Consider the following 22,905-nt stretch of genomic DNA (forward strand, 5'->3'; position numbering starts at 1 on the left):
AGAAGCTTTTGAAAAAAATGTCAACAACCGGCCTTTACCTCAAGATATTCCTACTTAATTGACCTGGAGTAGAGTCCAGGGGATATAAATTTCTGCAGTTTGAAGCTGACTGACTCTAATGGACAACTGGGGTTGACAAACACTGTAAAAGCTTCCAAAGTTAATGGTAAGTTCTCTGAGTACAGTAACCACGATTCCTATACCTATTAACACACCTCACTGTACCCACCATCATGTTAAGCCAATACACTCTATACCTTAAAATAATCTGATTAAACTAGTTTACTCATCCATCCAATACAGAATGCAATCTCCTAACCATATTTAAAGTCTATGTACTTCCACAGTTGAGTATGCATGCCCCTAACATATCACCAGCCTTTCCTGTCCCCAGATGAAGCAGCCCAAACAACACCAGAAGCCTCCTCTAGGCTCCTGCCCTCCTTCTCCTCAATCCCACTAGCTCCACTCACATTGTACAGCACGGTGGTCCACCCTTCCATGGTGATGCACTGGAAAACAGTCAGCACAGCAAAAAGGATGTTATCAAACTGGGTGATTCCATCATTGGGGCCGATCCAGTCCTTGCATTCATAACCAGCTGGGCAGCCCTGCACACCACATGGATGTGGGGGGTCAAATCCTTCTAGAATACCTGTGGACATATTTAGAAGGTGGAAGATAAATGACATGACACTTAGCATGAGTTGGATATGACCCCAAAAATCCACAAACAAGCAATTCTATTGACACAGAGACTTTTCCTTCTTGCCTCTATTCCCTGGCCTCACTGATCTCCCAGTTTATGCATGATGTATGCAACTCAGGTTTCTCAGTGACCCCTGAGAATAGTGCCTTTCCTCCACTTGCACGGGCTCCAGCCTCTACCCTACCCTGCACTATGGCATGGATTTGCAGGACTGGACCACATAGTCCTATAAAGTCTCTGAGATAAAGGCAGATTCTACTCATTTTCCAACTTAAGATACCAGGCTAAACTCTGAGTTTTTGCCTGGGTTTCATGGGGAAAGTTGTACATTGCAGGTTTTTTAAAACTATCTTTAAGTAGTTGTACAAAAGAGTTACCAATTCAAGAAATTAGTTTATGAGTACAATGCATCCTGATTGATGTCACCCTAAAGTACAGCCTTTTTGGGGGGCTTAACTCCTTGTTTTTCTGGCATTGACTTCTAGTTTTGAAAAAAAAATGAGAATTCTTTGAAGTCTTTTCATAAAAAACATAGAACCTACTTTTGAGATGCTTCAACCTATCCCCTACTACCCTAGGGCACTCTATTCAACTTGAAAAAATAAGATATAGAGATGAGAATCTAGAGTTTGTACATCCCACAAACTCCCCAAAGCATAACTGCATGCCAAGCTCAGAGCTCCCTCAGCTATTCCACACACGATCTAAGTCAAACCAGAACATGGAAAGAAACTGCTCAGCAGTTTCTAGTCTAACTCTAGTCTCCTAGGTCTCTAGCTATGGCCTAAAGTGCTATACCTTTTTGAGTATCATTTTCAAGTAGGTATGTGTGTGTGTGAGTGTGTGTGTGTGTGTGTGTGTGTATGTGTGTGCATGTGCACATGTTTTTACTCTGGGCCTGAACACTGTCCCTTAACTTCTTTACTCAATGCTACAGTTCTATCAATTGAGCAACAGTTCTGCTTTCAGTTTTTGGGGGGTTTTTCTTGGTGGTTAATTGGATGTAAGAGTCTCACAAACTTTAATGCCTGGGCTGGCTTTGAACTGTGATTCTCAGCTCTCAGCCATCTGGATGGCTAAGATAATAGAAATGAACCACCAGCACCTGGTTCACATGGAGGTTTTTACACTTCTTGTGCCTCAAAAGGCTACTGACATCAGATGCTTCTCATTCTAATTCTAGGGTTGGGAACAGGACATATTTTCAGGCCTCCAAATGTCCTGAAATTTCCAGCCCACATGACCAGAAGGGAGAGAAAAGGGAATAAGGCGATAGAAAATACCTGAATTGTTCATGAAGCATGCTCGGTGTAACTTCCCACTGTAGAATTCCAAGCCAATGATGGCAAACATCAGGATGGCAAAGAAGAGCAGAAGGCCAATCTGTAGGAGAGGCACCATGGCCTTCATGATGGACTTGAGCACAATCTGCAGGCCTAGAGGGATGAGAGGAAAGGTCATGAAGCCCTAGGCAGAGGGAAAAATCTTGGGGTGGGGGTGGGGAGAAAGAACCATCACTCCTGAGATGACACTGCCATTCACAGAAATAGACAGAACAATTCAAGCTGATGGCCATCATGACTTCCTCTTTGCTCCCTTCTTTCTCTTTACCCTTTCTTGTTCAGTTACATGGTAGTTTATTACCCTTTGTCCTGATCCATCCATGTGGTCTTCTGGATTCCTCTTGTAGAAAAAAATGTATTCAAATGTGGTCCTTTCCTAAAGGAAATGAAGCTTCTCCCTGCTAAGCTACAAATTCTACAAGAGCAGGGACAAAGCTACTCTTCACTGTCACTGTGTCTCAGAGCCATTCCCATTCATTGTGGGAGAAACACAGTTGGAACAACACTACTGAGAAAATGCCAAAGCCTTTGACCCAGAACTTGTTCTTCCAGGATGCTGCCCTAAGAAAATGATCAGTGATTTGGGTCAAGATGTAAATAAAAGGGTATCCATTTCAGTATTCTGCATAGTACTGGAAGAGCACGTCAAAACTGAAGGTGAGTTTTATTTATTTTATTTTATGTGTTTAATTTTATTAGTTTGTGCCAGTACTGGGTTTTGAACTCAAATCCTTATGCTTTCACATAGCTTTTTTGCTTAAGGCTATGTGTGCTCTACCACTTGAGCCACAGATCCATTTCATGTTTTAATTAGAGTTAATAATCTTCCTGAACTGACTTTGAACCTTAATCCTCAGATCTCAGCCTTCTCAATAACTAGGAAGACAGCCATTGGGGCCCAAAGCTTACTTAATTTTTTATGTTGTTCAGTCACATAAAAATGTCTAAGTACAGCATGAAACATGAAAGATTTTTTTTTTTTTTTGCCAGTCCTGGGCCTTGGACTTCTGGCCGTTTTCTGTATATGTGGTGCTGGGGAATCGAACCTAGGGCCTCGTGTATCCGAGGCAGGCACTCTTGCCACTAGGCTATATCCCCAGCCCCGAAAGATTTTTTTTTTTTTTTTTGGCCAGTCCTGGGCCTTGGACTCAGGGCCTGAGCACTGTCCCTGGCTTCTTCCCGCTCAAGGCTAGCACTCTGCCACTTGAGCCACAGCGCCGCTTCTGGCCGTTTTCTGTATATGTGGTGCTGGGGAATCGAACCTAGGGCCTCGTGTATCCGAGGCAGGCACTCTTGCCACTAGGCTATATCCCCAGCCCCCGAAAGATTTTTTAAATTCAGGAAAATATAATGCTTCTTTCAGCACACAAAACTACGTACATGTAGGATATTCAGGAAAACTGAATGGAAAAAAATACATACCATAGCATTAACAATGTAAGGGCTAACCTGAGAACCTGAGGGACTAAATATAGTAAGTTTTAGTGTTAAAATTATAACAGTTTCTAAACCTTTGTGATGACTCCATGCTAGAGGGCTGCACACCCACCCATGAGACTAGTTTCTTGTAGTTTGACATTTAAAATATAGGGAGCCCTTGTTCCCCTCTGTACCTAGGTAGCAACCATGGTAACAGACAGTAAAAAATGATCATAGTCATAGACTATAGAAATAACCATAACAGTAGTAGAAATGCCATGGTAACTGTTGGTTGGTTTACTTATGATTGAGTACTGGATTGTTCTAGCCCACTCATGCTTGCTTAGTGGTAATGGGAAACATGGTGGCAATTGTTAAAACAAAGTTGGTACTAGGTCAGCCTGACCACAAAATTCTGCTTCTGTAAACAGCTTGCTTAACCCATTTGTGACTTGCTCTACCCCTTGCATTAAACTCCTGCATCAGTGCTACGTGACCACCTGCTGTCAGTTCCTGATACCAAGGCCAGTTCCTGATATCAAAGCCAAAATAGGTAACTGAAAAGGTAGATATCCAATCTGGAAAACCCATGCTGGAATTTCCCTAGTGTGAGCCAATGGTGTTAAAGGGCAGCTGTTGGCAGTGCAGTTTGCAGTTACTTTGCTTTAAAAGTTGCCTGTGAGATCAGGGAAGCTGTCGCTCTCCAACGGGGCAGCCCTGGCTGGTCAGCTCGTGGTCTCAATGCTTAACGTGAAATAAACTTTGTTATACTTTCTCATTGAGTCAGTCTCGTTCCTTTGATCATGGACCCTGTCAACAAGTTATCTCTGAGCAGTAGGATTAAAAGTGCTATTATTTTTCTTTTTTCACTTCTCTTTACTCTCCTTAATTTTCAGTGAAACTCTTATTATCATCTAAGTCTAGGGGAAAAAGTTAAATCTAAATGTTGGATGTTGTGCCCAATTGCTACATCTCCACTCTATATTAACACTGGGGCTTCCTCCCAAGGAGGATTTGTTTCCACTTTATACTGATTTTTTTTTAGACTCTGGATCCAGTTGAGAAATATATCAACAAAGATACAAGCAGAGTAGAAAGAAAAACAAACGGGTGCTCACTAGGTATTCCTGACACAAGCTTCAAGGGCCTCAGGACACGCACAGCCCGGAGGGTCCTCAGGTCCACATGCGTGTTGAAGTGCGTTCCTGCAGTGGCCAGGATGCTGCAGATTGGAGACACAGAAAAATCAAGGTTACTACAGCCCGCCTGCCCCTCCTTCTCCACAGGGAGGCTGGGCTGCTGCAGACTTAGCCTGGAAAGCACACAGAGCTGGTGCCAGCTGTATGTGGGCGCACCTGAGCCTGGGTGAATCACCAGTGGTGTCGAATAGAATTAAATTTAGCCATCTGGGTTTTACTTTGCAAAGAAAGAAAAGTTATCACCATACCAGAACTCAGGCTCAAATAATGAAAAGGACAACACAAGGTCCCCAGCCTACATCCCATAACTGTCCTTCTTTCTGATCTGTCCTCCTGTTCTCCTCTTGCCAAAGTCTTTCTCCTCTTTCCAACCTAGCAGACCCTCATATTTTTTATGTCAATGTTTTTTTTAATTCCTCCTATATTTCATTTCTTTTCAGGTAATTCCTCTAGATTAGCTCTGAAGGAATGACTCACTTCTCTCCACCTTGACATCTGGAATTGTTAGCAAGTTGATCGCACTGATGACCAAAACTGGAAGATAACTTCAGTGGTCATCATATATTAGTAGCATTTTTATAATTGCCTCAAACTATACTTTGACCTAGACTGGATTTATTCACTATCATTTCTCTGTCTTCCACAGCTCATATCCAGAAAGACACACATATATACACATTTACAACACACACAACTTCCTAAGACTCCTATTAAATTGTATGCACAAATGAAATAATTTATTGCATGTAAATTCATGACAATGACCATACTTTGGGAAGACAAGGACACATATATTAGTGCAGCACTAAGAGTCAGAAGAAGCAAGGTAAGGTCATGACTCATTCTCTTGAGAACTGGGTTATTTGACATGTGAGGACTTCACTTTTATCATCTATAAAATAAGATGTGCCATGGCTAGATGTAGAAATAAAACAACATGGTATTGAGTATTAAGAATGTAACTGAGAGGGGCTGGGAATACGGCCTAGTAGTAGAGTGCTTGCCTCGTATACGTGAAGCCCTGGGTTCAATTCCTCAGCATCACATAGATAGAAAAAGCCAGAAGTGGAACTGTGGCTCAAGGGGTAGAGTGCTAGCCTTGAGCAAAAACAAGCCAAGGACAGTGCTCAGGCCCCGAGTACAAGCCCCAGGACTGGCAAAAAAAAAAAAAAAAAAAAAAAAAAAAAGGAACACACTGAGATAGGCATAGAGTTGCATGATTATACATCCTAATACTCAGAGTCAGAAGGAAGATCAGGAGTTCTAAGCCTGACTAGGCTACAGAGTAAGACTGCCCCAAACAGAGTATTCTAGAAATGATAAGTACAACTGGCATTATTTCTGGAACAAAGACTAATAGCATCCATTTACTATTAATTCTAAATTTGCTGGTTTTAATCTTTGTTCTGTGACATAATACTTTTTTAGTGATACTGGAATTTGAACTCATAGCTTTGTGTCTGGCAAGTGTTGTACCCCATGTACAACACCTCCAGCCCTGTGAGATGACACTTTTAATCCTTCATAACTTCTCTAGGACTATGAGCTATCCAGCACTGGGAAATGAGTCATCAGAAAATTGAGCTTTCTATTATAGTCAAAGAGTAGCAAGAATGATTTATTTCATTTAATTATTTTTGGTGGAACCTCTGAAATTTTTCAAGAATAAAAGAAGATATTTGAAGTACCTTCAACATTTGATATATCTTTAATCCTCAATAGAGAACTGTCCAAAAACTTTGGACTATATAGCTCTAGAAAGCAGATACCAATTGATAGGTACCAATAATGCAGATTTAGGACAAAATAATCATGGAAATGAGTGTGTAGGAGCAGTGCTAGCCAGGAACTCAGCAGGCTACATGGTAGTACACTCGCTCAACACTAGCAAGATTCAGAGACAGGCTACAGCACAATGGTAAGGAAGCAGAGGGTATCTATCTGGCTGTTAGCTTATTTAAATGAGCCATGGAGATTTCTTTCAGCCTTAATGGTCTACAATTCTGTGTTCATATTACTTCCAAATAAGAAACAGAAAGAAATCTTATTGCCCATGAAGAACTTCAGGAAGCATACAAGTTTTGTAAGTCTTCTCCTTCATATCTCACTCAAATTCCTACACCATCATCTGAAAAGTAAGGACATATGGAGAGAATTTCGGACATGGTTTTCAACTGTATCTTCCAGTGCCAATGAAGATGTCAGGAAGAGGGCAGTATAATTTCTAATAAGTAAGGGAAAATTAAAGAGAAAAATGAAACAAGGAGAAACATGGAAATAGAACTGAAAGGGGGGAACACAATTTTTTGTAAAGAGGAGAGGAGAGAGATGAAGCAGTTTTAATGATTGGTGGAGTGGTAGAGAAAGGTAGGAAAATGGGGTCCTTGTTTGACTTCTGACAAAGGCAACGTATGCAGCACCGAGCACAGGTGTGAGATTCTCCTTTCTTGGTGTCTCACAAACACAGTGTGCAAAGTCAGGCTATGCTCAGAAACTACCACTCTGTCTGTTTCCTAGGATACCAGATGCTCATGAGATGCTCTTCTGTATTAACAAAGATCCATGGAAAGGAACATTTCCTCCTTGATCCTGAGTTTAGCCAAGTATGTTCTCAGAATATGAAGGCTTAAGAGAAACAGGCAAAAGTTCAAAGGCAAAGATGTCTCCTGCATTTAAAGGAAAACATGGTAATTGCAAAGGAGAATTCGATGCTAGGGGAGCATCAAAATCATGAAGACATGGCAAGAAAGAAAATATGAAATAAATGCTGGTGGAGGAGCAAATGTCAGAGAAACAGGAAAGCTTACACAAAGGGAAAGGGAACAAAAGTAATTATAACTTAAAGGAGAGAATCATAAACATGATATGCAAGGCATGGGTCTTACTTAGCAGCCATAAGATACTTCCATGTTCCTACCACCAACTGCAGACCATGGCTGAACCCCAGGTCCCCAAAGCCAACTAAACCACACCCAGAACCTGGCCTGCAGCTCCTCCACACATACACACACAAGAAACAATATAATAAAATATGTTATCTCCAGTTTTGAAGTACTCTTCTAGTCCCATAAAGAGTACTATAGTATATATCCTTTTACTTAAACCTTAAAGTTGATATTTTGTGATTACATAGAAAGCTAATTTAAGTGCTCACAAATGACCAGGAAATCAGCTCTCCTCTTAGATACCCTGACCCTAAACAAATTTGCTAGTTCTCTTAGGAAAAGAGAAACAAATCAAAGGTCTTTTAGCACTAAACCCAGGATCATTGCCTCCTCAGCTCCAGAAATCACCCGTCTGCCTCTGTTCATATAAATACCAAGGGAAAACTGTATTATCTTTTGAAAAGGAAGCTGTTCATTACCATCTGTGAGAAAAAGGCTGATTAACACTAGCAGAGGGTGTTAAGTGTTTAATCAACCTACATTAGGAGGGGGATTAGGAGAAGGTAGCAGGAAGGAAGGAGTCTAAGTCAAGTCAGATTCCCAGGATTGCTGAGTGAGGATGTCATTTTCATTGGCAGTCCACATGTTAAGTGGCTATGTCCATTCAAAAACATGCTACCATTATTGCTTCCTTCCTTTCTGTTCCCTCCAAGAAGGTACCAACATCTGTCCTATCCTTCCTCCAAAGTATCTCCTAATTCACCTCTTGCTTCCCAGCCTACCACCTGCCAGGACCATCTCTCCTTTGCCTTCTCTCCCTGGCTCAACAAAATGATTCAGACTTAAGAGCCCAATGGCCTTCTCCGAGGAAAAGATCTACAACCCAAAGGTAGTCAAATTAGGATTCTGAAAAAAGGGAAGGGGGTAAAATGTATGATCTCCAGTCATACTGGTGAGGTGCATATCTAACCTCTATCACCAATCCAGGCTATCAGAATTATATAATTATCACTCTGAGCTACAATTGTGGGGAGAGAGAGAGAGACAGAGAAAGTCTCTCAAGTCTGTCCATCTGTCCATTCTCCTTCCAGTACCAGAAGAAGGAACAGGTTTCTTTTCCTTTCTTTTATTTTGCCAGTCCTGGGGCTGGGACTCACCGCCTGAGCACTGTCCCTGGCTTCTTCTTGCTCAAGGCTAACACTCTACCTCTTGAGCCACAGTTCCACTTCTGGCTTTTTCTGTTTATGTGATGCTGAGGAATCAAACCCAGTGCTTCATGCATGCAAGGCAAGCACTCTACCGCTAAGCCACATTCCCAGCCCCATGGGAACATTAAAATGCTATATCCAAAGTTCTTTGAAAAGTGCAGCAAAACCTCATCTCTATCCACCAGCTTGTCTCCCCTTCCTGGCAACATCCAGAATCCAGAGAGCTGCTCAACACTTAACACTGGCCACATAAGGTTCTTAGACTGTAGAATGGAAATCTAATACTTAGCATGAATCCACCTCACTTACTTCTAAGCAAACTCCTGGGTGACAGGAGCTACTATGACCATTTCCCTAGCAGTAAGCACAGCAATGGTACCCAAGAAAGACCCTCACTCAAGGATAGCAAATGCTCTCCCATGGGTGCAGATTGATCAGACTCATTCATGGACCATACATCAATGAACCTGCACTGAGTCCATGGCACCATATAATCAGAGATCCAAATGGAGAGCACTTTAACCATACATGTAAATTATTACAATGTATTAGAAACCTACTGAATTACACTGAATATTTTGTTGACTATTTCTCTTAAATAAACTACTGAAAGTGTGATTTGATTTGGGAATCAATTTCTAAGACTTTATTTCATTCCATTTCATTTTCAAAGGTCCTCATGTATTGAATGTTCAAAAAGAGACAAGCTAGAGAAAAAATAAATATGAGGCTTTACTGCACTTTCCCAAGAACTTAGGACATAGCATTCTATGAAAAAAAACTTGTTATCTCTTCTGGTATCTAAAGAAGACTGGACAGTCCCCTTTGCATTTCACACACCATGCAAAACTACTGTAGGTAATTATAGGTTTCTGATTTGGTTTTTGTTGTTTTGTTTTTGTTTTTGCTTAGTTGTATGCATTACTCAACATTTATGGGTCTGAAATTGGGACACAGATTTTTCTTCTTTCTTTTATTTATTTAACTGTTCCACTGACAAAAATAAATAACAGAGATGGAGTCCTAATATTCGTGGGAAGATGGGAAGGCAGGAAGGGTCAACTTGTCCTTTCAAGTAAGAAAGATCTGTGACATTTGCAGGGGGAAACAAATGGCTCTGTCTTCAACAAAAGGAAGGTAACTACTTCTGGGATTTAAAATGGGGTTCCCATTTAATTTCAGATGAATCTTAGTGGGTAGCCCCTAAATATGTCTTGATGACAAGAAAAAATCGTGGCTTCAAACTGTTTTCTCTCCTTCTCCATCAAATGAGAGCTCAACAGTTAAACCACAATATGACAAAAAGAGGTTGTACTGACATTTGGGGACAGATAATTCTTGGCTGTGGGTGGCTGACCTTTCCATGATGGATTTTAACAGTATCCCTGGCCTGTAACAACTAGATACCAACACTTCTACCAGCTGAGACAAAATGTCTCCAGATATTTTCAAGTGTCCCTGGTGGGATAGGGGGACATTGAGAAGTACTGATTGATGTAGGGACTCTAATCTGACTTCCTTCATATGAGAGGATGCTTAACGGGTGACTAAAGGTAATGGTATGTGTTTACAACTGGGCAGACCTATACAGGGAGAAAATGCACAGAGCCCCTTTCAGTTGAAAATGAGAGATTGCCAGAATGACCTAAGCCACAAGTTTTAACTCTGATGGATCATCAGCATTGATGAAACACCTCTATTTCTTCTAAAACAAAACAAAAAACACTTTCCAGGGGGACATGAGCTGTTTCTCAATGTATGTCCACAAAGAGCATTAATTCAAAGAGGAATCTCTCCAAATTATGCCAGATAACAAACACAGAAAGGCACAGTGAAATGCTTTAAAAGGTGGCGGGGGGGGGGGGGGGGGTGGGGTGTGGGAAGTGTCAGGCTCCACCCAATAGTTCTGAGTTCTTTTTCTGTTTTCTGAGAAAGTCCCTGATTATTCATTCAGAGCCATCAGAGAGAAATGCTTAGAGATAGGGAGACATGCTATGATGTCATTCATGCCAGAGGGATAATGAAAAAGACAAAAAGAAAGCAATCTCATCGGTTCAGAGTTCACAGAGCCCGGATACAACTGAGTACCACTATCCTCATTTCGTAAGTTTGAAAAATAATGTGCTGGGCACCATGGCATACTTCTGTAATCCCAGCTACTCGAGTGGTAACCATGGATCACTCTGGGGCCAGCCTCAACAAAAGTGTGAGACCCTACCTGAACAATAAATTAAAAGCAAAAGAACTAGGGGCATGGCACAGTTCAAGTGGTAGAGCTCTTGCCTTGCCAGTATGAGGCTCTGGGTTAATCCTCAGTACAACAAAGGAGTAGAATGAAGAGGAGAAGGAAGGGGAGGAGAAGAAAAAGGAAATGATAATGATTATGGCTCAGAATGGGAAAGTGACAAGCATAGGATCACTGAGATCATAAACAGAGTCAAACTGAGACACAGACTCAAAATTTTAGATTCCAAATTTGGAGTACTTTGGGTAGTTACAAAAGATATTGGTTAATAGCTACAAATACATCCCAAAGACACATATATTTGACTTTGTTCTCTCTGGGACAACCACAGAGCCGCCTCTCTACCGAGCCTCATGGTGCCCTATGATTACAGCATCTTGTGACTGGAACCAGAACTGTGCTACAGAGAGTTGGCAAAGAAGGCAAATTGCTGCTGAGGGAAATCCCACATTATAAGGGCTCTCTAGCATAAATACATGTTCTTTGAGTTGTTTTTCTAGTAGTGGTGAGGGACTTCAGTTGAGCATCCACCCACACACTTGCCACTGTGATAGAACTAGCCAGGCACATGGCAGAGCCGAGCTGAGGGAGAGAATCTAGCTAATAATCCAAGTAGGGTCAAGACCTCAGCGCTGGCCTTGATAGGACACACTAATGAACTCCAGTGTCACACTCCAGAGATGGGTTATATAGCTCCACTACACCTTCCAGTATGACTACTTATCTCCAGCATTACTCCTCTTCCATCCACCCTCCATCTCTCTACATAGCTTCCTCCCAACTGCAGTGTTCCTGTGTGGCCTTGCTGAGTATAGTAGGTTCAGGAACACGAATCCCCTTCCCTGGTGTGTTTGGACTTAGGGCCATCAGGTTTGATTGAGCTGTTCTGAAACAGCTGGAGCCATAAAAGGAAAGACTCGGGAGTTACTGTCAGCCATGTTCTCTCTCGCTCACAGGAGAGGGTTGCTTGGAGCAAGAGAGGCACAAAGAAATGAGCAGAGGCAAGAAGGAATGAAAGCAGGAAGAAATTTCCACAGGACCTAGAGATAGAGCCTGCAAATTCCCAGGCCTATTTCTTGCTCTTCCTGCAACATGGTGGGTCTAAGAGATGCCTCTTTTCTGAAAAGCTTCATCTTGCTCACATTAGTCCAACAACTACCTATTATTTTACCCAGGTAATACCAACTGGAAATGAAGCCAAAGTGAAATTTAGTATGACTAGTTCAGTCAGAACTATAAGAGGCATATAAGGTAAAGAAGAAAAAGCTCAGAACTACGCCCCTGGTAGAGAGTCAATACATCAGAGAATATACAAGCATTCTTTTTTATTGTTACCCTAAGAAGTGAATTATTTCCAAAGATACTTGAAATAATGTTTTCTTTTTCATGTTCAAGACACTGAAAAATTGTGTTCATTCATGATTCATGAGTGAGCCAGAGTTCTCTTGCCAAAGCACCAGACACCCATGAGTGTGGATTAAGTTGACAGAAAGCTGCCCAAAGGAATCCTTTAAAATAGAAAAGGGAAAAAAACACCTAAGTAACAAAATTCTACCTTCACAGTGTTGTAGGATGGCTACTATTTGGGGGCTATCTGGGAAATATCTAGCTTGAAGAATCTACTTGAGTTTTTAAAACTTTAAAAAAATTATTGTAAAAGTTATGTACAGAGGGGTTACAGTCACATAAGTGAAGTAATGAGTACATTTCCTTTTGAACAGTGTCACCCTCTCCCTCATTTCTCTCCTAGTTTTTCCCCTCCAACTTCCCTCTCCTCTCCCTTCCAAGTTGTATAGTTCATTTTCAACAGTGTCTATTAGGTTTCACTGCTGAATTGGTTTACCCTTTGCTCCACCATTTCTGTGCTTCCCATTCCCTTCCCCAAATCAGAAAAGCTTATATACAAGACAAAGGGTACAGAAAATCAAAAACAATGACAGAAGAGAATAAACCATAGAAAAAAAGGAAAGAAAAAAAGGAGCTGCAAGCAATACAATAAAAAACCTTTTACTTCCATTCATTTTGATAAGCATCATTTTATATTATTATATGCACATAGCTATTGTAAAACCTTCTAAAATCAATGACAGCATAAAAGCACCTTCGTAAATTTTAGGAAAAATATATTTGTCTATTGTTCTACTTTCCATGTTATGCCTACAATGCCTAAAAGATTGATTTGTGTGACAGGCAGGTGCTATCTTTCTTCTAGCATGACAAGTATTGAAAAAAATACCTAGATGCTTTTCCATACTTGCAAAGAAGACAAACCTATAATTACAGGCTTGATGAAGAGGCATCCTAGAGCTGTTAAAAAATATCAACTGTAGACAGCCCCAGATGAACCAAAGCCATTTTTCAGAGGAAACAAATTGCTTGTTACTTCATAGAGTCATTAAACCAAAATTCATTCCATTGCTTCTGAGTCATATCACTACCCATACTACCTATTTAGAATATAATAAAAATATAAGCAATTTTAATAATTAAAGCAAGTGGTAATCATACACAGGGACTGGTTGGTACTCAAATGCATTTGATAGTGATATGGAAGCACAGAAAAAATGGTTCAAATAGTCTCTTGAGTTTGAATAAATAAAATGCCAGTTTCTTAAACAGATGTAGAGGTTACACTCACAACAAAGAAATTAAGTGGTATGATCATTTTCCAGAGAAGACTTTTAAAGAATATCTCTTTCTATTAATATGAAACAATTCAGTGCATTTATTAATCATGGAGTCTAGGCAAAGAGATTACTGCCCCCTCACTGAAATGCTGGCACCCAGTGTCCAAGTTTAACCTAATGGCAATGATCTTTCTCTTCAGCTCTGAAGTTATTTTTACCTTGCCAGCTATGCAAATTACCTCCTGGCCTCTGAGCATGAAAGAAACCAGGCTGGGATCCAGTTAATATTTTATGAAAAAATGAAAATGCTGTAAATGGCCAACCATGACACTAAGCTTCCTGGGCTCTGTAACTAGTCCTGTTTAGTCACAGCCATGAGAAACTTCTGTGATAAATGGGGGTATTCTATTCATAAACTGCTTTACTAAATGGTAACTCCTTTGTACAACTATTTAAAGAAATTTTTTAAAAAAAATTTAAGAAAGCTCTGGGCCTAATTGCTTCTGTGGGTTTTTATTTCCTTTCTAAGGAGTCTCCTTGCACATAAAAACATTAACATCAATAAAGATGATTTTTTTCTGTTAACAAAAAGCGAAGGTGTAGACAATAAGAAGTAACATCGATTGTATAATGATATTAAAAGGATCTTTAGCATCGTAAACTAAGAAATTTCTGTTTAAAGTGGGGAGGGGGATGGCAGGGGAAAAATGAGGGAGGAGGTAACAAGTTGGATAAAACAAATGTGTGCACTGCTTCTGTATGGAACTGTAACCCCCTCTAGTCCCTCGCTTTGACAATAAAGAAATGAAAAAAATAAAAAGAAATTTCTGTTTAAAACAAAATAGCCTGTTCTACCCATCAAACTGCCACCACTTGAAGGACAACAAGTAGAACCATTTTATAAATTGTTGGACATGTATACAGAATATTGAAGATATTTACTCACTTCAGCTCAGTAGTTTTAGGAAATTGCTTTAAGTATACACTTCAAAATGAAAGAAAGTTTTTATAAAGTGTTATAATACAATACAAACATATAATTTGTTTATACAACACATAAGTGTTTAAAATATGGATTTTAAAGCATTATCTATAATAGTGAAACATTCTAAATCTTTTCTACTTCCTTTGTTCTGTTTTAATTATCTTTTTTTTTTTTTTGCCAGTCCTGGACCTTGGACTCAGGGCCTGAGCACTGTCCCTGGCTTCTTTTTGCTCAAGGCTAGCACTCTGCCACTTGAGCCACAGCGCCACTTCTGGCCATTTTGTATATATCTGGTGCTGGGGAATCGAACCCAGGGCTTCATGTATACGAGACAAGCACTCTTACCACTAGGGCCATATTCCTAGCCCCTGTTTTAATTATCTTTAAGTACAAAGAAGTTGCCATTTAACATAGTAGTTTATGAATACAATGCATCTTGATCAATGTCACCCCTTTCTGCATTCCCACTCATCCCTCCTCTACCCCACCCTCTTCACTCACTCTTCTTAACTTTGTAGGATATACATTGAATCCTTGACTGGATTCTCCCTATCTTCTCCTTTTCCTTCATGTACCTCTATCCCCTTGACCCTATCCCACTCTTTTCAAGTACCCACTCCCTGGTGTTTATTTTGTTGTATTTTGCCTTTCTACAGAGTTACACTATTTGAGTTCTCTTTTCAATCTATCATATTTCAGTTAATACATTTGTATACACTTGCATACCACCCAATGTATTTATTTATAAGTTTATAAATTAATTCTAGCTTACATGTGCAAGGGAAATCATACATCCTTTGTCTCTCTGGGCCTGACTTAACTCACTTAACAAATTTTTTCCACATCTTTCCATTTCTTTATAAATGATACAGTATCATTCTTTCAATATCTCTGGACATAAAGGAAATGCAAATTAAAACCTCACCCCAGTCACAATGACCATTATTAAGAAAACAATCAATAACAGATACTGATGAGAATGTGGCCAAAAGGGAACCCTAATACACTGTTGGTGGAATTGTAAACTTGGTCCACTATTCTGGGAAGCAGTTCAGAAGTTCTTCAAAAATTAAATATAGAGGGCTGGGAAGATGGCCTAGCGGCAAGAGTGCTTGCCTCCTACACATGAAGCTCTCGATTTGATTCCCCAGCACCACATATATGGAAAACGGCCAGAAGGGGAGCTGTGGCTCAGGTGGCAGAGTGCTAGCCTTGAGCGGGAAGAAGCCAGGGACAGTGCTCAGGCCCTGAGTCCAAGGCCCAGGACTGGTCAAAAAAAAAAAAGTGTCCTTTGAAGCATCACATAAAGGTATGTTGGATTCCACCTTGCTGATTAAAAAGAAGCTTCAGGAAATGCACTAACACAAGTCCAAGGCCCAGGACTGGCAAAAAAAAAAAAAAAAAGGCAAAATTTTAGGGGCTGGGAATATGGCCTAGTGGCAAGAGTGCTTGCCAGAAGTGGCCAGAAGTGGCGCTGTGGCTCAAGTGGTAGAGTGCTAGCCTTGAGAAAAAAGAAGCCAGGGACAGTGCTCAGGCCCTGAGTCCAAGGCCCAGGACTGGCACAAAAAAAAAAAAAACCAACAAATTAAATATAGAGCTACCCAATGATCCAGCAATTCCACTCCAGAGATTACAAACCAGAATACAGTAAAGCCACCAGCAAAAAAAACATGTTTCCTGAATTACTATTCACCATAGCCAAGGGATGTAATCAGTCCAGATGTCTCTCAATAGATAAGTGGATCAAGAAAATGTGGTCTATGGAATTTTTCTACTTCCTAAAAATCTACTTTCTGAAAATCACATACAACTAAATAATGAAAGAAATAATTTAAATTAGAAAGGCACTGGTGGCACCTTGCATATTATTCCACCTTCTCAGGAGACTGAGATCAGAAGAAGCAAAGGTCCAGATTAGCCAAGGCTAAAAGTTCATGAGACTCTAGCTCAAAAGAAATATCTGGTACAGTGGAATGTGCTTGTCATCCCAGATGAAAAGGTAAGAGTAAATAGGAAGATCAGTCTAAACCTACCTGGCAAAAAGAGAAACCCTACCTCAGATTAACAGGAGCAAGAGAAGAAGGGCTAGAGATTTGGCTCAAGTGATAGAGAGCCTGCTTAGCAAGTACAAAACTCTAAGTTCAAACTCCAGAATTGCCAAAAGAGAGAAATAAATAACTCAATTTAAAAACATTCAAAAGAAGTGAACAGCTACTTCAACAAAGAGAGATGCGGAGGGTAAAAAAAGAAAAGAAAGGGAGAGAAAAGAAAGGAAAAATAGTGAAAGATACAATGTTTCAATTATTAGGGAAATGAAAATTAAAACCATAACATTATTCCTACATACCTATTAGAAATATAAAAGAAAAACCAAACAATAGAAAGCCTGGCAATAACAAATGTAAGTGAGAAAACAGAGAAACTGGAAATCATACATTTCTGCTGGGAATTTTAGGAAAGAATTTGGCTGTTCCTTATAGAGTTATACACGTTTACCATTTCATCCAGCAGTGAACAATTATTTATCACAACTCTATCCATAATTATCCAGAGTGAAAACAACCCAAATAGCCCCTCAACTGGTGAATAAACAAACTGACAGCAATAAACAACCAAGGACAAATTTCAAAAGCTCTCCTCTAAATGAAAGAACTCAGAACCAGAAGGTAGTGTACAGGTTCTCTTTACCTGAAATTCTGGAAAAGGCAAATCTCTGAGGACAAACAGATCTGTAACTGCTAGAGGCTAGGCATAACTAGAAAGGGGTTGAGGGAATTCTGAGGGTGACAGAAATATTCCATATCCTGATAAGGCTCATAGCTAGTCAACCTTATGCATTTTTCAAAAGGCACAGCTTTATTTATAAAAATAACTAATTTTACTCTAATCAAATTGCACCCAGTAAACCTCACTTCAGAAAAATGACTGATCATTGGGTTTGTTGGTAATTGTGATAAAATACACATCACATAAAATTTACTGTTTTATCATTTGAGGGTTAGCCTGTGGCACTATGTACATTCACAGAAGTATCGCATCCTCCCTGGCTGAAACTCTGCACCCACTAAACACTAAATTTCCCCTCCTACCAGCTCCAGACTATCTCCTTCCACTTCCTGTCTGTGAACTTAACTACTCTACATTGGAATCCAAGTAGACCATACAATAGTTTTCCCTGTCTGTCTCTTTTACTGCATTCAGCACATGCCTCTTTTGTTAAGGTTGAATAGTATTTCATGATACTATATATTATAACTTGTTCATTAATTCATCCTTCTAACAATGGCAAATCTATTGATTTGCTTCCACTTCTTAGATATTGTGGCAAAGACTGCTGGGAATATGGATGTGCGGATATGTTCAAGTCTTGGCTTTTAATCCTTTGAGCATATACCCAAAAGTGGAATTGCTGAATCTTATGGTAATTTTATGTTTAATTTCTTGAAGAGTTGCTATTCCATATCCCACAGAGTCTCCTTGGTGTATGAACAATAGAGGAATGATTGAGTAAAATATAGTGCACTCAGTAGAATATTATGTAGCCTCTAAAATGCCACAGAACTTTTAATAACATGAAAGAAGTATAATTTCAAGGAGAAAACATTTTATCTATAATATAAATTCCATAATGTAAAGTTATGAAAAAAGACTGAAAGGAAATATTCCAAAAATGGTAACAGAATTACCTTTATGATTATTATAATCTTAATAGATTATTATCTATACAGAACACTTACCCGCCACCTCTTTCACAGTTATATTTTCCAAGATTTTAGTTACTTATACTCTAAAAATATTAAATGGAAAAATCCAGAGATAAACAATTTATAAATTTTAAATTGCATACTATTCTTACAAGCATGATGAACTCTCAAGCCATTATTTCCTGTCCCAACTAGAACATAAATCATTCCTGTGTCAAAGGTATCTGCCCTGTATAGACTACTTTCCTGTTAGTCCTTTAGGAGCTGTCTCTGTTATCAGACACACTATTGTAATATTTCCATGTTTGTGTTCCAGTAGTCTCTATTTTACTTAGCAGTGGTCCCCAAAGCACAAGGGTAGTGATTCTGCGCATTTTGGAATTACTTGATTTCAAGGAGTAAGCCATAAAGTGCTTCCTTTAAGTGATAAAGTAAAAGGAAATGAGAGGTTGCAGTCATATAGCATTGATCACAGCATATTGTTAGAATGGTTCTAGAGGGTTAGTTATTGCTTTTCCTCTGCTTCTAATTTGTAAATTAAATTTTACCATCAGTATGTATGCATAGGATAAAACATTATATAGATAGTAGGTGTTGTACTATCTCCAGTTTCAGTATGTAGTAAAAAACTTGAACATATTCCCAGTAGATAAGGGTTGACTATTGTTTTCTTTTTTCTTTTTTCTTTTTTTTTTTTGGCTAGTCCTGGGGCTTGGACTCTGGGCCTGAGCACTGCCCCTGGCTTCTTTTTGCTCAAGGCTAGCACTCTGCCACTTGAGCCACAGCGCCACTTCTGGCCATTTTCTGTATATGTGGTGCTGGGGAATCGAACCCAGGGCCTCATGTATATGAGGCAGGCACTCTTGCCACTAGGCCATATCCCCAGCCCCCACTATTGTTTTCTTTATGCTTATCTATACTTTCCAGATTTTTCTTAATAAAATATATTCTTCTAAAACCAGAATATATACATATATATATATATATATGTATACACACATATGAAGATTAAGCACATTCAAGTTTCTGTTGGACTCTACAAGTCACAGATAGCCCACCCTTGAACTTGGAGTGATATAAAGTAACTCTCTCTTCATGCAGCTTTAGGACTGTCCCTTCCAGGCATTCCAAAACAAGTGTTATTTCCTCCTGTGATTATCATCTTTTACCAGCATGCATCCTATTCCTCTCTTATTTCTATTCCTTTAACTTGCTCTTTACACAAAACTCCAACCTTTTTATTTCTTCAAAGGTAGTGCCAAGTTCAAAACCCCTGCAGAGGCAGCTGAACCAGAACTGAGTTTAAAAGTGAGTCATTCCGAATCTTGTCTACCCCAGCTTCTGGTCACAGCAGGCCAGAGCTTATACCCCTTGGGCTTCCTTGTCACTCCCTTAATATACCCACCCACTCGTGTCCTTCCCCCACAAAGCTCTATGAAGCCAGCTCTGTGCCTCCTCAGGCACAGAGAAATTCAATGAGGAGGACAACAGGAGTAACGCTATGCCTTTGGAATGTGGCCTGTGGTGGCTGAGAGAGGGGACAGGGAGAAATCCCTGCCCAAGGACAGCCAAGCAAGGAGAGCCTCTGCCAGGCCTGCTATGAGGAAACAAGGGTCTGAACTTGCAGGCAATCAATGGAGTGAAAAGGAAGCTGGTTACCTCCATCTTCCCAGAGTGCTCAGTGTGCCTAGAGAACACGCTTGCAGCAAGTGCTGGCAAAATGTCTGAAGCTGTCAGAAAGGATGGAGGCAGCCCAGGATAACAAAGGCTAACCTCAATAAAGTTAGTGTGGTATCATTTTTTGTAGGGAAAACTAGGGCTAGAAAGCAAATCCAGAAGATGCTTCTGAGTCAATGGACTCAGCCCTTCCTAGCAATCCCTCCATTTACACTTTGTGCTCCTCTCCATGCCCTCCTGGGGCAACCTCATAGCTGCATACTCTTCGTGGTACAGTCAGACACCCCTGCTTGGGAAGAGCAGGCTGAACCTTCCAGGAGCCAGCACCAGGGTCACAGGCAGAATAATGGTAGAGATGCTGACCCTGCACATTCCCTGAGATGACACTCAACACACTACCCCCGCCCCCACCTAGGCCCCTGCCCTGGAAGCCACAGAGGGACCCATGGCAGCTGCCTGTTGTGATACCATGTGATTTCCATGCCTGTGATCTCACCTTCTCTGACACACTTACAAAGAATAGGAAGGGTTCTAAAAATTCTGTGTGAACTGTAAGAAAGGCTGTGAACTAGCAAATTATCCCTCCTTCTCCTTCCAAACCTGCATTTTACACCTCGTTGTAGCAGCAGAAGCTGCTGCACAAAACACATTTGGGTCTTGACTCTAGTAATTAGGAAGCTGAGTTCTAAGGCATTGAATGCTTTATTTAGTATTTCATTAACTCAATATGACCACGCAGCCCCCTGCCTCAACTTCATCCTCCCAGTCCCAACACATGGCCAGAGGCCAGACACCCTTCAAGCCAATGCACTGAAGTAGATCCTTAGTTCAGGGTGAACCTTCTTTGGGTCACTTGTGGAGATTGTGAAAAGGAGCATAGCCACAGGCTAGTGCTTGGAGGGGTTATCTGGTCATGCTGTGCAGAGATGAACTGCTCTACTCGTATCACCTTCCTGCACCTGTCCCTTCTCCTTTCTGAATCCCTTTCAATAGTTAGAAACGACTGTAATTATGAATGAATTCCAGTTTTGTAACTAAGTTGTACTTCCTTATTTATATTCTGGTTGTAGAGGAAGCTAGGGGGGACACAGGAGGATGGAGTAATCCCGTAGCAATGTCAGAGAACAAAAATGTGCAAGAGTTCACTCTGGAGTCAGAACCCTGCCTGAAATTGACTTTATTCTTTCTGCTCCAGAAGAAAAAGGAGTGTGAATGCTACACTGCAATACACCCAATAAGAAGACACTCGGGACTGCTCCAGTCTGTAATCACATATACCAGAAACCCCATGCTGTACCCCCTAGGACTTCAGCACCCCTCCCCTCTGGTAGCATCCACTACCAGGACATCAGGTCAGCATCACTTGATGCTAGCTGGAGACTAAGTTCACCTGTGCCTTTCTAAAATGATTTGCTGATCTAGGCCCAAATCTCCATCCATCTGAGAACATTCATTTCTAAAGACTATGTTTGAAGAACAAAGACTCAAGGAGCTTCTCTGAACTTCTTTCCTCTTCACAAAGCTTAAGAAAGGGTACACACAGTTCAGACAGATAGGAGACACAGCTTGAGTAGAAAAAAATTCTTCCTTCTTTGCACTTATTCATTCACTCCTGCAGGCACATATGCTTACTTTATATTAAATAAATGTATTCAATTTCTTGTCTCCTTACAGTTTGTAATCCAGTGGATCGTATCATTCAAGAACCAAGACCAGCAATGCAAGTGAGTATCTCCTCCCTATTTGCACCATGCAAGTCCCTTACCTATTCCTTCAGGATACAGTTTTCCCAATGAGAAAAAAAATGGGGCTGCTGAAGCCTCAAGGGACATAGCTTGTTGTCTCTGTGTACTGTCATCTTAGAAGAAACTGCAGGTGACACCACAGTAGCCTGCTAAGGCTAGGGGAGAGTAGAAGCAAAGAAGAAAATGCAAATCAATGAAGAGGGTCCCTCCCCCCAGATTCCATGAGGTTTGCTCTTCTTTTAAGGGTCTTTACTGGTGGGGAATAGGCAAGGTAGCTGTACCAGGTTGGGAGAACTCTAAAAGAACACCCCTCTCCTCCTTGAGTCTGCAAGACCAACTTTTCCTCCTCCAGACAACTTAGCAGAACAGCTGGCTGATACCCCTTTCTGGATTTAGTAATTAATATTCAGCCATTCCTCTGAGTGCCTTATAAATATAAAAAAGAAAGTGAAAAGGATAAGGCAAATTCTGTTAAGAGACAAGTGAAAACCAACCAGAGGCAGTATAAAGAAAAGCATTTGCCCATCTAAAACAATAACTCAACTGTGTCTGAATTTGAAGTGTAAAAACCACTTGCCTATACCCATTCTTCCCTATGAGAATTCACCTATTCTCCTATCCCCCATCTCCAGAAATATTCTGCACAAGGATTTCTGTCCATATTCAAGAGAAGGAAGTCAAAACTCAAGGAAGTTAATGCTTTAAAGTTGGCCTCATAGATTATAAAATAGAGCAAAAGTGGATTTGTGCCCCAGTCTCCTGCTTCCAAAGTCAATGCTCATTTAGATCCAGCACTAATGGAACATCCAAACTGCCAGCTTAGGAGAGACTGGAAATAAAAGCAGAGACCTTGGAAACCAGAATCAGTGTCTTTGTTTCCAAAAAAAGATGGTTCTAGAATGGTAACCAGTGAGCTCATTATCAATCCCAAAAGAATTCAGTGATACATTGAGCAGAATTTGGGAGTAATAACAGAGCAAGAGGTTCAAAAACTTAGCTTAGCTCAGTGCCTAGCACTACAATCGTTGTTTCTTAGGATCTGAATTAGTATGGGTTACTTAGAATATATGAAGCCAAGCTAATGTTGTTTCTTTTTCTTTTAAAAAATTATATTTAATTAGTTGTACTAAAAGAGCTGTCATTTAACAAAGACGTTATT

The 22,905-nt window shown here is 40.3% G+C and overlaps 1 protein-coding gene across 9 annotated transcripts in view; it reads right to left on the reverse strand.

Annotated features, from left to right (window-relative positions):
* Cacna1e (calcium voltage-gated channel subunit alpha1 E) overlaps positions 1-22,905 on the reverse strand; it is a 314,229-nt gene that overhangs the window by 214,241 nt on the left and 77,083 nt on the right. For all 9 annotated transcript variants that reach the window (XR_007212661.1, XM_048358274.1, XM_048358273.1 and 6 more), the window contains exons 4-6: positions 4,590-4,693; positions 1,993-2,145; positions 474-655 (exon numbers count right to left, since the gene is read on the reverse strand). Coding sequence is in view for 8 of the 9 variants with exons in the window: in XM_048358274.1 (XP_048214231.1) it covers positions 474-655; positions 1,993-2,145; positions 4,590-4,693 (439 nt within the window). In the remaining variant the exon portion in view is untranslated. The remainder of the gene's footprint in view (positions 1-473; positions 656-1,992; positions 2,146-4,589; positions 4,694-22,905) is intronic.

This window comes from Perognathus longimembris, chromosome 11 (genome assembly GCF_023159225.1).
Source record: "Perognathus longimembris pacificus isolate PPM17 chromosome 11, ASM2315922v1, whole genome shotgun sequence".
Lineage (NCBI taxonomy): Eukaryota > Metazoa > Chordata > Mammalia > Rodentia > Heteromyidae > Perognathus > Perognathus longimembris.